This window comes from Ischnura elegans, assembly GCF_921293095.1.
Source record: "Ischnura elegans chromosome 13 unlocalized genomic scaffold, ioIscEleg1.1 SUPER_13_unloc_1, whole genome shotgun sequence".
Classification (NCBI taxonomy): Eukaryota; Metazoa; Arthropoda; class Insecta; order Odonata; family Coenagrionidae; genus Ischnura; species Ischnura elegans.
In genome coordinates, this window is record NW_025791657.1 from 14,570,108 (window position 1) to 14,588,225 (window position 18,118).

At 37.2% G+C, this 18,118-nt stretch overlaps 1 protein-coding gene across 1 annotated transcript in view; it reads right to left on the reverse strand.

Moving 5' to 3' along the window:
• Positions 1-5,396, reverse strand: part of LOC124172093 — a 30,425-nt gene extending 25,029 nt beyond the window's left edge. The window contains exon 1 of the mRNA XM_046551500.1: positions 5,388-5,396. Coding sequence (XP_046407456.1) covers positions 5,388-5,396 — 9 coding nt within the window. The remainder of the gene's footprint in view (positions 1-5,387) is intronic.
• Positions 5,397-18,118: the final 12,722 nt, after the last annotated feature.

Genomic DNA, 18,118 nt, shown 5'->3' on the forward strand with positions numbered 1-18,118 from the left:
ATGTAGTCATGAGATTCTTGCCACTCACAGATCAAACTCTAGAATATCAACGTTCATCTAAGGAGGGGGAGTTATATCACAAAGGGCATGCGGTTTGAATGAGAGTTTTGGTCACTTAGAGCAGAGGTAAAACAGCTGGAACGATAGATCGAGGTTCCACTGTACATTGAATTGTCTTCATCTTTTGTTACTCAGTCTTATAAAGAGGAGCCACAAGAGTTAGAGCTGGATCCTTCATTAAAATGGAGGAGAAAGGTGGCTTAAAACAAAGAGAGGGCAATAATGAGACAAAGCCCAGTTATAGCTAAGACAAATGGCTTGAGTAGACATTTCACATAGTTATCAACAAGTCCACTCCATCAGATACTCTATCCGAGGATTTCCGGTGTTGTACAAGTGATATTGACAGAAAAATATTAGTGTGGTTCAGCTTTCTGCCTCATGCGTTACAACTGGAAAACACCTCAACTGACAATGGCATTACTGTAACTTCCCATAAATATACTCATTTTTATAACAGGCATACTCCCTTTCTTATTGCAACTGAGAAATCTGTATAACTGAAGGTGGTTCAAATCAGGTTTTACTGTGTACTAGAACATAACTTACCAACTCATTGTCCCTGGGCAGTACCAAGTCTGGCACAGGAAGGTATATTTCCGTGGTTTGGGATGAGCAAGTGAGCTGTGAATTGTTTTCAATCACATCTTGAGTGCAGCCCTTAGTCTCCACAGAAGGCCCCGAACTGTCATCACCTACCCCTTGCTCTTCAAAACTCTGCAGAAAAAGTAATAGAAAAATCAATTATCTCCTTAAAAATGCATATATGGGATCCTCAAAAGCAATATGAAGACGGATGTTCAACATACTGTCCATGCTTTCATATAAAAATAGAGTGGTGTCTGCATGCCTGTTAATCAATCACTGAAAATCTACCTTTCCGAATGAAACAAATTCTCGCAGGTAGATCCCTAATATTCTGAGTTACTTCAGTGCCTTTTTTAAATTTATTTGGGACCATAGTAGCTGGCACTTCACTGCAGATTATACGATAGAGAATAGGGATCATTCAGCGGTATCATTTTCAATTTATACGAAATCAAAGTAGAGAATGAGGATAAAAAATTTTTGCAGTTCAGAAAATGAAATGACCAAGTTTCTGATTCTTACACTTCTGATTCTTTCTTCTGAAATCATAATTGACGTATAAGTGGCTTTTTAAAGGCCAAAATCACTATTTATTTTTCCTCGAAAGAAAAGTAGAGGAAAAAACATGTTGAACATATTTTCAATGTATTTATTATTTTCTAGACCTTCTGCTAACATTAAAATACTAACTCTGGAAGAGAATACTCGTTGAAATACTAGGTTATGTAAAAGAAAAAAAACTCAAAATCACCTTCTCTTACAAAATTATTTAATGAAACTTTTTTTAAATAAACCCTGATATTATTATCCATAAACTTGCAAAAACAATCATGCAACAATTATGTATTACCCTCTAAACAAAGTTCCTGCTGTTAGTTAATAGATGGATATAGTACTGACAGATGGTCGATTTTGAAATATTAGTAGCATCATTACTCAAACCTAGACAATTGGAAAACAAGCAGCTCGACGACCATGATGAATTTCTCTTGGCAATGGATACTTAGTGTTGTGAGAAAATGTCTGCGTTTGAGGTAATTAACCACCATTAGCATGAGCAGTTGATTTCTTTCTGTCGTTACAATAAAACGGGATAAAGTGCATCAAGAGCCCTATAAATTTAACCATGATGTTGATCTAAGAGAGACAATGTGACATAATTGGTATCACTGCTTCAACGACGGTCGTTTCAATGATGACAACTGTCCATGTGAAGGAAGACCAAATACCTTCAAAGAAACATTAATGTAACATTAATAATTATAGGAGACATTTCTTGAGGAAGATCAATGCTAAACTCAAGAAGAGTTTGCTTTTTAGTTGGAGTTACCCACCAAGCCATTCCTAGTATTGGGAATTCAATATTAAGCAAGAAACTTGGGTTCCCAATCATTCTACAGTGATTCAACAGCATAAAATGCTTGAGCTAATGTTAGAAAACCTAAAACATTAAACATGAAAACCTATTTGGAAACACTGTAAAACAAAGGCTGAACGCACCAGCCACATTCCCCAGACATTGTACCATCTGATTATTATTTGTTCTGTTCCGTACACCTCATTCAAATTGGTAGCCCAAAAAAAATTAAGAATGCAATAAACCTGCCAGGCATGCAAAGCATATAAAGAATTATCACAGGTTTTCCCAGTGTATAGTACTGTGTAACGTTACTCAGGAATTCCACTGGGTCAGGTTATCAAACTCCATCTAACAATCAGCCAAAGTTTCGATGAACAAGTTGTCCATCGTCATCAGGGCACCTGGGCAACTGGTTCATAGAAAATTGAGTTGAAGAATCTGGCCCGGTGCAATTCCTGGGAAACCATCTGCACACCATATCCTTAGCCAAGATTTTTAAGGCTGTTACGTAGGATAAGCATCTCAGTACCAAAAAAAAGTATTTCCCAACAATGGTAACAACCAAGGTACAGGTGACTTATTAATACTAAGGTCATATTTAAACTTTAACCACAATATAATTTAACATAATATATAAAATAAACTTGTTAACAATAATATTAATAGAATACTTTAACAAATTATGATGCATTTTTAAAACAGGATAGTGTTCATCTATTAAATTATTTACAGAAACAAATAATTTCATAAAAGGCATGAACAGGAATGAATCTTATCTATGCATTTAGCAATATATTTTGGGATGTAATCAATCAAAATTGATGTGAATATTAAAATGATATTCAAATATTGGAAAATAGTATTTACAAATTAACTTAACAGCTACAGAAAAGATACATCACATCAAAATTCCTGATTTTTTTCTAATTTTAAATTTCTGATGAAAATATTTTCATGGATAATTTTTGCGTACTAAAATTAATTCCTAATGCTTTGTCAAATCTTGCCTTTGTGGCGCAATATCCGCCACAACACGCAGTAGAGAAAATCGGGAATATTCCAGGAACTCCCAAAGTGGCGTTCCCCATTCGCTGTAATATATAAACAAGAGATCTCGGCCAACAATGATTCAGTCAGTTGAGTCTGTACTACGAAGTGAGAATAATCGCTTCATAATAGAAACGACACAAGTTCGTCACTTAGTGTACGAAAGTATTACTCAGTGTAGTAAATTGCTACATTGCAATTGCGACATTTCCCTACATGCAGTAGGGAAAATCGGGAATATTCCAGGAACTCCCAAAGTGGCGTTCCCCATTCGCTGTAATATATAAACAAGCGATCTCGGCCAACAATGATTCAGTCAGTTGAGTCTGTACTACAAAGTAAGAATAATCGCTTCATAATAGAAATGACACAAGTTCGTCATTTAGCGTACGAAAGTATCACTCAGTGTAGTAAATTGCTACTACTTCATTGTACCCACCATCTATACATATAAGATGACTTGAAAATAAACAACCAATTTCTCAAATATTTCTAAGATGGTTTTAGTAGTACGTAACCTTAGCCTCATAAGATCATAGTTAAACCCAAAGGAGAGGTCACCAAAAAGAAATATAACATGTTTGCATGCACTCGGTACTATATTTAACAACCGATCCACAAACTATTTTCAAGTTCTTTCACCTATTATTATTTAGCAGCAAACGGTCAGAGAATTCTTCGTTCTTAAATAAAAGGACTATGGTAGAGGAGTCATTCCATATAAAATCAACCAATATTTTGACCAAATGACACCCAAAGACTCAGATTTTCCAGATACTTTCCATGGTCATACATCCTGGTATAATTAGAAATTGTGTATAATATTTGCCTCCAATTTTCAATTGTAAATGAAATATGAGCAATCCAAATTTGGGAGTAACCCCTTGAGTGCCGCAACGTGCAACACATGGTGATTTTTATTTTCATACATAACTCCACTCCTGGGAGATGACAAGACATTTTTTTCTAAAGCTAAGTGGTCCATAATGATCCCACGATAATCCTTAAATATTCACTGCATGAAGTCATTCATGCAGTGAATATTTCATCAACAATAGACACCTGGAGGCTCACAATAAAACTTGGCTCACAATAAATATAAAACACTATTGTGTAACGCTAATAAAACGTGACAATCGGTTTTCCAATCACTCTGCACACACTAAAAGAATTTGCACTCCTTGAAGTTCGAAAGGATTCTCCACACCTCACTTCCCACTCATTACTAACGACTTAGAATCAGTTTACGTTATTTCACATTGACATTGCGAAGACAATGAAATGAATAGGCTGAAATAAATTATTAAACTAGCTAAACCAGTTATTGTAACATCAAAAAACTTCTAATTTCACTTTCACTCTTACCGTACCCAAAATTTGACCAAAACAAACAACAGCACAATGAAATTCGTGAAATGTAAACACTGGCGAATGCTCAAAATGAATTGGCAATAGGTAATAAAATCAAACAGAACTTAGAAGCGAACAAACGTATGAAAATTAATATGCGTTCAATGTAGCCCTAAAGTACAACTAGCCCAAATGTGAAACATATCCCCTTCGAAATAGTTAGATACCTTAGATCGAAATGTATAGGGTTGATTGAACCAGCATGGAAGAAATAAATAATTTTGTCGAAGATGTTATATTCACAACTCGCTTCACTTGTTGCTTCACTCTTTACTCCATCGTCTATATGTAATCATTCACTTTGGGGTACATAAAGGGCAAAAATTGTGTTCACTTGCACTAGAGACACAATGAAAGTTCACTGCACGTAGTTTCCTAGCAAATGCAGCTATACAAAACTTTCAATTCCTGTCAACGCTAAATACGTTGCCTGCCTAAATTGAAGAATGGATTTTGTCACCTTGATCCATCCGGAAGTTTCATGCACAACAAAGGCCATTTCAAAATAAGGAATAACCTTGGTCAGTGTCTAGTCAGCATGCAGAGTGCTCAGCTTGGCATCGAGGGTACAGGCCAGCATGGCCAGGCGTACAGGCTTTCTACGTCATCACCTCTATTTCAAGATGGCAGACCGTTTTTGGCGGCATTGAAATTGTTCGAATTTTGATTGCTAATAATTCCACCGTTACTTTTCAACGCATCTGTAATTAATCCCAATCAAAATGAAATTACACCAGAGGTGATATCCATTCGTTTTTTGAAACCATTCTCATAGGCTTGACCGACCCTATTGTAATCTGCATTTTTATCTCCTATTTATCTCAATGGATTTTAATGATTAACTTCAGTTTTATACAGTTATAAGAAGTGATTTTACTTGAATGGAGAAAAGTGTATTTGAGCAATGTAAAAGAACTCTTACTTGATCCATTTCTTTAGAGAAATCTAAGGAAACGTAATGCTTTATTCATATAAGGATATATTAGTAATGATTTTTTAAATGAATTAAACGCTCTCATGAGTAGGTAATCTGTGTATGAAACTAAGAACTGGTTTATGGTCTCTATCCAAATCATTATGTTTTTTGGTAGTTTCATTGTTCATGGAAAGAATTATTGTTGTTTATGATCAATTTTCTTTGCTTTGAAAAGTTTTTTTTTATAATGGAACTTACCCTTGATCAATGTTATGTTGTCAGGTTCTCAAGTTTAACAATGTCACTACAATTCTTTTTCAAAATTTGAGTTTTTTAATCTTTCTTTACTGTAACTATCACTTGAGATAGCATATAAAACTAGCACAAACATGAGTTTTGCCCCACCAACTGAGACATCACTTATTCGACCATAGAGATCCATATCTACCAGACCCAAAACTTGATTGACAGGTATGCTGAACCCACTCCATTTTTATATGAAAGCATAGACAGTATGTTTGACATCCTTTTTTTGCTTAAGAGCATCCCATTTATGTATTTTTAAGGAGATAAGTGTTTTTTCACTGTTACTTTTTTAGCAGAGTTTTGAAGGAGGAGAGGCAGCTGATGACAATTCCGGGCCTACTGAGGAGACTAAGGGCTGCATTCAAGGTGTAATTGAACACAATTCACAGCTCACATGCTCAGCCCAAACCACTGAGATATACCTTCCTGTGCCAGACTTGGTACTGCCCAGGGACAATGAGTTGGTAAGTTATGTTCTCGTACACAGTGAAACCTGATTTGAACCACCTTCATTTGTACTATGGGGGAAAAAAGTATCCCGACAAAGTTTGTGCCGCCACCATCGCTTCACAGGAGAATGGATTCCCTTTCTAACGGTATACAATCCTTGGAAGGAGGCGAGGGAAATTCAAATACGGTCTTATTTGAGCCACCAAGGTCGTGACGGTGAATTTGCGTGCTTCGAACCGAGGCTCAAATGCATTTCGTACTCCTCTCTAGAATGTTGGCGCATTCGATATCCTATGGAATTGTGCCTTTCTTTTACCCACTATCTCCCTCAAACCCTCCTTTCCGTTCCTTCTTCGCTCCTACTGCGGCACTCGTAATACAATTCACTGAAAGCCGATCTCCAGTTCTCTCTCGAAAATTTACGGGATAAATATTCGCTAGACGTAATCTGCAAGGCAGCATTAGCGATGAGAGATTTTGAGCATCAGGAATAACTCTAAATACACAGGTCAACAAAAAACTTTTTTCTATCCTAGAGATGTTGTTGGAGTAATCCTTTTCGTCCTGATTCCAAATCTGGGCTCAGATATTTTTTTATCAAGTCTACTTTCTTTAGGACGACTGTACTAAATGAGTGTTCAAGGATATTTAAGCACATAAATTGTGATTTTAAAAAATGTGAAAAAAGTACTTTGATAGGATTTTCTCGTATTTTTTGCATCTGGTAAGTCCCTATTCAGTGTCAATCAGTAATTTGCTATCATGTTGCTGAAATTTCCTAGGTGTTATTTTTCCAAATGTAAAATATATTGGTCGAAACGCTCACTGTGTTCCTCTCTAACAGCGCAGAGGTTTTGTGGAAAAAGACAGGGTTTGAGTCAAAATAATAAATTTTTAAATTCATAGTGCAGCCCATATTTTGGTACGATTTAATGATATTAATATAGCCACCAGATCACGATAATGTTCAGCCATGATATTTCCTAAAAATGTTTAGATACATTTCTAAATGCGTTCCACGCGCTTTTCTCCGTTGATCTAACTCACTGTTGAAATTCCGAGTCCTTCAATTCCCAATCTGCATATTCCTTATTTGATCCTAGCCTCACTTAATCAAAGGACTTTTGTTTCAAATGAGTAAAACCGGCACCATTATTGCACATGGCTTCATCAAAATTTTAAAAAGTCCTTATTTAATATGCAGAGGTGGAAAAAGAATATTTTTTGGTTCGACCAAAGGCTGACAAAGGACGTTTTTGGATCCAAGGACGAGTTCTTTATGTTCCGAACAATTTTGTTCTGTCTCTGATATCCCATTCGCAGGTGAAGCAACAACCTTTCGTATAGCCAAGCTGTAATCCAAGTAACATAGAAATTACTTTAAGTGGCCACAAAGTTTCCATTTATATTTTTGGTAGTGATATTTTCTAAAAGTAACCGCATATTCTCGTAAGATTCTTTCATTTCAGCTTCACGAGTTAACAGTATTGATGGGAGCCTATTTCCATTCTTTATGAGATTAGCCTTTAACATAACCTAGGAGGAATGGGTGAACAAACGCTAATTATCTTTGTTTAATTCAAAATGAAGAGTATCCACAACACAGAGAATATCATTGCAAATAGCAAATCGTTTTTTGGAGAATAAACCAAATTAAATTCGTCACATCTAAAGTTTCGTATTTGGATGCAACAATTTTCAACCCTTTAATCGTGATCCTAAGATTTCACCCTGCTTTTTGGATAACATATAAATCGTGCACTAGTTAATTTAAAACCTCTTACGTTATGAAATGAGGTCCAGCAGATTTACTCGGTCCAAAATTTGGGTCCTTCGAGTCTCTGAATCCTTCATTATCACGTTCTTGATTACTTTCTGAATCTTTGCTAAGATTAACATACTCGATTGGTTACGGCACTTTTAAATATTCGGAGTGAGGGAACGGTAGTATCGCTGATTCAAAGTTGTCTGGATATTTTACTGAGTGTTTTGACTTCGTTGTAATTCCTTTCATTTTTGAAATGCAATATGATCTGCCAAATCATGGGGACGGCAAACTCCTTGTGACATTTTTTTGTCCAACCAGTAAGAAGCCCTACACTGGTGCCACTCAACACATGGGGAGCCCATGCTTTACCTTGGCTACCCTACAGGCAGTCAAAATAAAGCTTATAACACTGTCTGGAAAAGGGAGTAATTTTCCACCTTTGAGCCTTAAAAGTAATTTCACCGTATACATAACGAAAGTCATCAGGATGGTTCACCCACTATCTAAATAGCCTGGCCTGATTAAAGCTGGCAACTTATCAGCGATTAAATTGTAATGACCTGTAATTTCCTGCGATCATCGAAATTATCCATCTTCTACTATCTTCAGAGAAAGCACACGTCTTCACGCTCCTACACCTTGTCAAATGATGATGTGAATGGAGGCTGAGGCAGTATTGCTTTGAACAAAACGGTAGGATAGTACGATTTTAAACACATTTTGACAGAATAGGAAGGCATAACATCGTAGGACAACATGTTTTTTCAGGAAAGTTTTATTTTCTCTTTCTCATGCTATCACGATACATAAATTAATTAATTTACTACTTTCGTAAAAGAAATAAAAAAAACACTAAGCTGTCCCAAAGAAACTAGATGTGATAAAAAGAATCTATCCCGGATTCGGAATAAGCGCAAAAAATACGCCTAAGATCACTCAACAGCGTCTCTAGAACAAAATCTATGTTGACCGGTCATGCCTAAACAATTATCGCTTTAAAAAGTTTTAGTGCGTCAATTGCGACTGAAAATTTCTTCAATGATATGCACATGATTCCTAAAAAATTAATTGACGACACATATTTTTTCGACGTAAATTACATAAATCGTAAAACAAAACTAACATTTTATTTTTTCCTATCCAGCGGCAAAAAAATTATTTTCTGCATATCGATACCTCACTTTTTTCAATTTATTTGAAAACAAATTTTTAAAATTAAAACTATGCATGAAATTTTGCTGCCAAATTACCTACTTTTGAAAATATTTAAGAGTTAAATAAAATATCTAAATTAATGCAGCAAAAATGAAAGACAAAAAAATATACTCCAATGAATTCACACTTCACTTGGGACAATAGTTCTCCTTTTATTAAATTCGAAATCTCAGCAGCACTTCGATGTATTAAAATATGTCAGCATCAACATCTCCGGTTGTACACCTAGGTCCTAATCGGTCACTTCTCAGGTGGAGGTCTTCTCCGATTTTTCAATGCCTCATTACCCTTCCTGTTGCGTTTATTCGAGTAGTATACGGTACTTTAATTTTTATTCACCCTTCGCTATGTTTCCGCTACTGTTAAGCCTGCCCCCAACAAGCTGACTACTTATCCCTCTTTCGCCTGACGACAAAGGTATCTTCAATCAAGATGGGAAAACATCCTTCTCGATCGAAAGGAAAACGCGTTCTGGCAATGTGCACGGCAGTCCTTCCGGAGAAGGTAAAACTTCTTCAAAACCAACTGCATTCAAATTCGTGGCCCATCGAATATTCTGGCTGACTGTCTTGTTTACCTAAAGAGAGAGCTTGCTTTGGCCCTAGTGGTTTAAGTCGTTTCGTTGAGATAGGCGAAGGAAAATTCAGAGGAGCGTTCCCAATGTGCGCTTATGATGCCGTCGAATGCGTCTCTATTCTACGGATTTCATCGCGAGTCATGCTTTGGGTTGCGGGAGACTCAGGTCGCGTACTTGGACGGCGAAGGCAGGAAATGGTTTGCCTTGTTTGAATTTCCCTCACTGACCAAAGAATAGCAACCCACTGGAAAGGAAACCCACTAACCCGCGGAGCGATAGTGGCGGCGCAAACTTTGTCGGGATACTTTTTTCCCCCATAGTACAAATTTCTTGGTTCTATAAGGAAGAGGGTGTTTCTGCCATAAGTATTAGTATATTTACGGGAAGTCACTCACAGTTATGCAACCGTCAGTTGAGGGCTTTACTAGTTGTATCGTATGAGGCAGAAAGCTGACTCACTAATATTTTTCAGTCAATATCACTTGTACAACACCGGAAATATTCTGATAGAAATTGCACGTACCTGATGAAGTAGACTTGTTGATAACTGTGTGAAATGTCTGTTCAATCCATTTGTCTTGGTTATAACTGGGATGTGTCTCATTATTGCCCTCTTTTTGTTTTAACCCATCTTCCTCCTTTATTTCAATGAAGGATCCAGCTTGTTGTGGCACCTCTTTATTAGCCTGGGTAAAGAAAATATGAAGACAATTCAATGTACAGTGGAACCTTGATCTATTGTTCCAGCTGTTTTGCCTCTGCTGTAAGTGGCCAAAACTCTCATTCAAACCACACGCTCATTGTGACATAACTCCCCCTCCCTTGTTGAATATTGATATTCTGGAGTTTGATCTGTGAGTGGCAAGAATATCGTTAGTACATTGGCCAGCTGGAGTGGTGTTTAGGAGAAGAGGATTTTTTTATCACCGAATTAGATAATTATTATTTTTTCTTTAATTGAGTGAAGTCCATTACTATCTTCCAGTTTCAAGTAAAAGATGAGAATGAAGGGAATTATCCTGAGCTGTACACATCAGATCCCACAGGAACTTCCACTGAAATCCCAGACCCATTGGCCAGTGATGACTTGGTGAGTGTACTCTTGCCTTGTACAGTACTGTTTTTCCCCTTATTGAACTTGCGTAGTTGTGTTTTTCTACGGCACAGTGTCATTTCTTTGTGGAATATTACCAGCACTTCGCAGCAGAAACGTAAAGCATTCTCCCTCACTTGATCAATAATGACCAACTGCAGAATATATTTCATGAATGAATCATTTAAATTGAATGATTTATTGTAATGAGCAGTTTTTCTGATTTTTGCTAAACTGACAGCTCACATTTGTGTACTGAGCAAGGGAGTGCACTGTCATCACATCACTGAGAAGTCATTATTTTTATGATCATAGAAACGCAGTTTTTACTTCCGATCACCACAGAGCAGAAGGGGGGTAAAGAATTGAGAGTTTTACTGAGTACTGTTGAATTTGATACTCTCTAACAGAATTACCATGATGTCATTACTGCTCTTGAAATTAGAGAATCGGTATTAAGTCCATGGCAATTTTATTTCTATCTTATCATCTTTCCTTCAGAACCGGCAACAAGACACTATAGTAAATGGGTCATGTTCTTTGATGGCACCATATGGAGTCCCACAAGGGAGTGGCCTCGGACCTTTACTGTTTGCTTTATACATAGATGATCTGGTTAACATAGTCTCCTCCACCAATTGTAAAATATTATTATACACGGATGACTGCAGAATTTTTAAACAGATTGATTCCCCAAGAGACTGCCTTGCTCTGCAGAAGGCTCTTGATGCCGTAGACCAATGGTCTGAGATTTGGAGTCTGAAAATTAATCCAGCCAGGTCTACAATACTACCATTCACCCTACGAAGTCTATCCTGAGTATAAATTACCAATTATCTGGAAATCAAATTCCTTCAGTCACCTCTCAGAAGGATTTAGCGGTTATTTTTTACTCTAAGCTGCTCTTCCGTGAACACTTAAAATCCATTTCCACCCATGCTATGTCTTTGATGGGAATGATGTATTGCCATAGTGAGGTGTTGGATTTGATTGCTCTACGCACCTTCTTCCTTTCCTGTGTCTCTTTGGTCCTAGATTACTGCAGCCAAATCTGGTCTACAACCCCACCTTCTTCATTAAAGCTCCTAGGATGCACTTTGAATTTTTTCCTTTCTTATGTCCGCTACCGCCACTTGCCTTTTCGTAACTTCTCCCTCAATGAGATTGAATCCTCTCTTGGCATTGCTACTTTAGCTGATCACCATATCCTCAATGACCAGAGACTTCTTAAATATCACTTATGGCAAATACAGATCATCTGACCTTCTTTCTTTTTTTGCGCTTCGTGTTCCTTCACGAACGACGAGGTCGAGTGACCTATTTCATTGTTTCACCCCGCCTTTCTGTCTCCAAACTTTCTTTTCTATTCAGACTTCTTTTTTCCATTAACTCATATGCTAAATGTTATGTTCCAAATTTTGATCCTTTTTTTCATCCCTCATCCATCTTGCACCATCACTATCATAATTTTCCCCTATTCCTTACACCACCCGATGAAATTTACAATTCTTTGTTATTTTTTTGTAAATACTGTTGAATATTTTTTTGTTCATTATTGGTTACATTGCTTTATATTATTAAATTGTTTCTCCTGTTATTTTAGTCCTTTGTAATTGGCCTCGTGCTGTTTTTGGACTGGATTAAATAAATAAATCATGATGCAGCTGCTAGCCAGATCCCAAAAAATAACTCATTTCTTATGAGAGATTGATGCTCACAGGATTGAGATTGTTTCATATTTGTATTTTTTGCTGGAAGTGAACAGGAATTTATAACAAGGACTACAGATTTGTCCTGCTTTACCATTTTCGAATGGGGTGTTGGACGTTAGCAGTGCAAGTAGATTGCCAAAAGACATCAACTGTAAGTGACATAAACTGATTTTCATTTACTTTGACTCAATTTTCTGCTGCTGTTGCTCATAGTCTCTTAACCCTTCCACTATAAATTTAATATATATATTTTGCTTATTCTTAGATTTTTATAATTTTTTTAGAAGTCAGTGCTCTTTGCTTAGCTCCTTTTTTAAAATAAGTTATAATGAAAGAGGAATTCCACAATTTTAAGAGCTACTCACTCTCAAGATTATCCCAATAAAGATGTGCCTTTGTCTTACCAAGGATTTCATTATACAGTAAACTCTTGATTTTACGAAGTCAGTGGGACCGGAAAATTGGCACTTCGTAAAATCGAGTTTCGTAAATTCAAACCTTTTTCGTAAGTCACGAAAAAAATGTTCGCTTTTGTTTCTTCCGCCGTTTTTTGTCTTTAGTGGTCTTATTTAAATGTTTTCGGTGGTTATTCTCGGTATAATTCATAGAAAAGGCTTTTTGCTATCGATTTATGATGTGAAAAATCGTTAAATATTTATACCACCATAAAATTCCCATTTCTTGTTTATACTTCAACGTCAACGATCGCTAAAGAAATTCCCGACCAGTTTAGAAAACGTAATCAAACAATGAATTGCAATGTTTATTATAAGAATTAACAGTAATAAATTTGTGGTTAGGAGCCAATAGCTACTATTAAGTATGCAAAAGATAGATATTTGTTTCTGACACCCACGGAATTTTAGCGGCAGCCGGCCTAACCGCCATTTATGTCGCCCTATATCGCTCAGTGACGAGAAAAAAAGAAAAACAAGGGTCTTAGCCCGTTTCCAAAATAACCTTCGTAAGTTAATATTTCGAGTTACTTCGTATTTTCAGCAGAATGTGCTCTATTTTCACTGAGATTCAATTACGATCATAAATAACGTAGGATGTGATTATCTTCTGGCGAATATTTGAAGTAAATTCTGTTTGAGTTCTCCGTCCGACTACTGTGTTCCATCATCTTCGCAGACGTTGCCATAAAGACTCAATTCTTCATCAGGACTGTCTTCTTCATACCGGGTGTGAGGTGACCTGTTCATATAGTATGTTTCTCTCCTTTTATGCCGACAGGATCAAGGTTCCAACCGGAAAACGACAGGAGAAACATCTTACAGTATCGGAGAAATATAGATAGAAACGTTATTATCCACATTGATTGTTTTCCTACAAGAGACGTTTTATCATTTCTCAACGTGGTTAAGTATTGGTTCGCTAGCGTGAATTCCCAAAAAATGACACGCAAAAACCTGTACCGTCACCTCATTTAGTTTTCGTGTTCCTTTCTCCGCCGTATTGAAAGTTAGGCAAAGGATCATTGACATAGAGAAAAGATTTTCTTAGTTTTAGCACTAAAAAATAGTCGCGCCATAATCGTAAATAAATATAGTGTGGAAAGAGCAAAGAAATTAATTTCAATTGAAAAGTCAGCTGAGAAGAAGAGAGACAATTATAAGCGCGGCACCATTTTCCCGATAGTGGAAGATACTTCTTCCGCCTCTCTCCGGTTAATAACTTCCCCCCGTTGCAGGTAAAGATGAACCATGCCCTTCTCCACAATCGGGGAACGTTCCCAGTGGGTGGGGTGAATAAGAGTGGGATGGGGATTGCCTGAGGGAAGAAGTGTGGTCAGCACAAGGACTGGTGAAGGGGGCAGGACAAACAAGGGTGGGGAAATGGCCTTCAGCTCTGCCTCAGTCTACTTTTGGGGGCCGTATTTTTTTGCGACGCACACAAGCTCAGTCTCCTTAGGGAGGGAGTGAATGGGAAATGCTGGGGAAGGAGGGGTTTGGGATGCGTAAGGTGGGTGTCAGCAAGATCAGCCAAAGGCGGCAGGAGGGAAGGGACGGCTTTGGAAAGATAGAACCCCAGCATGGGAGAACAGGGAAGCGCGTGAGAAGAAAGTTCATGGTTAGACTTGGAAGTGCGTCTTCATTACGAGAAGCCTGAAATATAAATTGGCGGTAAATAGAGCCCAGTACTTAAGATATTTAAGTTGTTCATTCACAAAGGCCAATATATACACGAAAAGATATTATGGCGCGGATTGCATGTATCAACGTCCATTTCGGGATGTTATTAATTTCTGTTCCCATTTATAAAAGTAGCAAATAGATTTGAAAGAATGATAATCATGAATAAAAATATCTAAATCGATATCCAAACGCACATGAGCAAAATAGATGAATGTATACATACCGATCCATCGCAAGTAATACCGCTCAAGCTTCTTCCGGTATAGGACTTTAAAATCCTGGATAATGCCTTGGTCCAAGGGCTGGGACTTGCTAGTCGAGTTCGGGGGTAAAAAGAGGACTCGAACATTAGCCAATTTTAGATCTTCCACGTTTTCATGAACGGTGGCATTATCCATTATTAAAACAATTTTGCTGTTCTCTCCAGCAATTTTTCTGTGTAGACGTATAACCGTTTGCTGGAAATTTTCTCGGGTCATCCAGCTGTTTTTATTTGCATGGTAAAAAACGGGGAGGGCTTCCAATTTTACATGTTTTAAGCACCGTGGCCTTTCAAATTTCCCAATGACAACGGGCTTATTTTGTCCGTGCCCGTTTGGTTGACGCACAGCCCCACAGTAACACGCACTTTACTCTTTTTCCCCCCATGGCACCTTTGCCCTTTGAAACCCAGGGTTGCGTCAGGTAATGCATTAAAAAATAGCTCAGTTTCAGGGGCCAGCGAGGGTGAGCTGGTCGAGGAAAGGGTCCCGGATTAGGGACCCTTCGAAGTGCTTCGGCGAAAAGTAGTCAAGTAGTCTTCGAAGTACGTTCACAGCAGTGCAAAGGGTTAATTAGGGGTGTTCGAAATACTCCGCGCGACCTTCCTGACATGTTAAACTACGAATTATTGGCGATGCTATGTTTACGAACAGGCACGTAAATAGGGGCATAATGTCAGCCGCGATATTTTAACTGAACTCCTACTCCCCCTAAATTCCTACAGTGAGGTTTTTGGCGACCCATTTCTCTCCAAAGTTGCATTATCATTTACGATTTCGCACTTTTGATGGACCACAGTTGGAAGCGCTGATTTTTTAGCTACTTACGCCGGCGTAACTAGTTTTGTTGACAAATTTTTCGCCGTAGTTCGTATAAACGAATGCCATTTGCTCCTAGGGACCGAGCCGAGGTTCGTAAATTCAAAACATTTCGTATAATCGAAACTTCGTATAATCGAATAGCGCCATGTATTTAGCATAGGCTTTTCACCGGGACCGCAATATCACTTCGTATAATCGAAAACTTCGTAAAATCCTGCTTCGTAAAATCAAGAGTTTACTGTATTGCATTGAAGGAATGAGAATTTAATTGGCCAAATGTTGTTGGTTGATTAAGTAAATATATTTTCTACAAAGAGGCCAGAATAGTTCATCAGGGATTATGTACTCGTTTACTACAGAAATCCTGTATTTCAAGCTTCATTCATGATCACTTTTGCTTGTGCACCAATGGATTAAAATGTGTATCAAAGTGTGTTCCTCTTTCCAATAGAGTGATCCATTAACGTTCAAGTGCTCTTCTGTTAAAAATGATGAGATTAGCGATGATGAAGAAGGATATGTGGTGAATGATTGCTCTGATGCTGCCACAAGTAAACAGATGCATCAAGACTCTTCTAATCAGGTAATACTATTTATGTAGAATTTATTGTCTGTGGAACCTGAATTGCATATGGACAATGTTGTCATCATAAATCCACATTCCTAAAATGCGTGTCTTAGAGTCCTCAATTCTTGTTTAACATCTGCTTATCTTTTCATGTGTATGTTCTTCCTTTTGTCTACCCTTAATAACCTGACCTATAAAAAACATTCACAGCCATTTTTTCCCTTCTTTCTGTCCACCTCTCCTCCTCTTTGTCGATTGTTCTTGTAAGGTCGTCATATCTCATGATATGGCCGATTAAGTTAAGGTTTTTGGAAGACATATTTTCTCCCACTCCTTAATGCATACTTGTTACTTAGTGAAATTTTGTATCGTCAACATTCTATGGGAGCAACACATTTCCAAACCTTCCACTTTTGACTTTTCTGCAGTTGTCAAATTTGAAACCTTACTACCATTTATAAATATGTTCCATATGTAGTGTCTGATGAATTGTTTCCTTACTTCTGTATTTTTGTTCTCAGCTTTGAGCGAATTTTTAATTTTTGTAGAATGCTTTCTGTGACTGTGCTATTCTACTATTTCTTTCTCGCTTCATCCATCACTGGTTATTCCGCTTCCTGTAGTATAACACATCAGTTGGTTTTCAAGGTTATGAGAAGTGAATATGACATAGTGATGAAACCATGGTCATTAGTGGAGTTACATTTTAAGTGATAAAGTTATATTTTGTTGTATATACTTATCTTGGATATATTGCATTTACACCTGAAACAATTTCACATCCTTGAAAGCACTGTTGTATATCTTTTAAGCAAATATGTTGTTAAGGATCAGTTATTTCTGGGAAAACTAATGACGTTCCAATTCAATATGCATTGTAAAATTTTTATTAAGTCCCTGGAAGTAAAAACACCTCAAGTTGGGTAAAATTAACCTTCATATTTTCCCATTGAAGTTAAGTATCTTTTGTCCTATAAGGAGTTCATGTATCGATAACTTTTTTATTAACTTGGATTTTCCTCCCAATATATCTAGTTTGAGTAACTTATTTTCATTAGTCAAAATGTTTGATATACTGACTTATAAACCAAAAAACAGGAAATTATTCTCCTTTATTGACCATATTATCTTTCCATGAATGTGTGTTATTAAATTTGTGCTCTGAAATCTCATGCAAATTTCTCCCATAAAATAGGTTTCTATTACAAATAGTATTACATATGGAGTTTTTAATTTCCAGAAACCATTGCCCTAAGGATCATTACTTGGCTTTTGAAGGGATTTTGCAATGCAAATGAGAGGTTTTAAGTCTGTATCAAAGTGGTAAATATAATTAACATGAGCATAAACATTATGCAATCCTTATATTAATTACTTTGAGGAAGCTTGCAGGGTAGCATGAAGAATGTATCCATCTTGAATGAGCCTTAATTTTATTCCTGAGACAAATACTCAAAAGCATTTCTTTTTTTGTATTTCAATCATGTATGATGACGATTTGGCATTATAATGCAGCCCATAACCATAAGTGCTTCCCAAGGAGAAAAGGTGGAGGCTCAGGACACAGGAGCCATGGTGGTACACCAGGAGTGGACGCTGATTGTGGCAAAGAAGGAACCATCTCTGGAAGAAAATGCCCAGGTATGTATGGAATTAAATTAACCCTTTTACTGCCACCTGGATGATATATTGGCTCTCACTGTTTGGGCTAAAACTGCTTGGGTCCAATTTATCGGCCCGAATCATTTCACTTCTTTGTTGTGAATGTGGCCTTTTCCATGGCTGTAATTTTTGTAAACCTCCATTATGTATCTATGGTTATTAGATG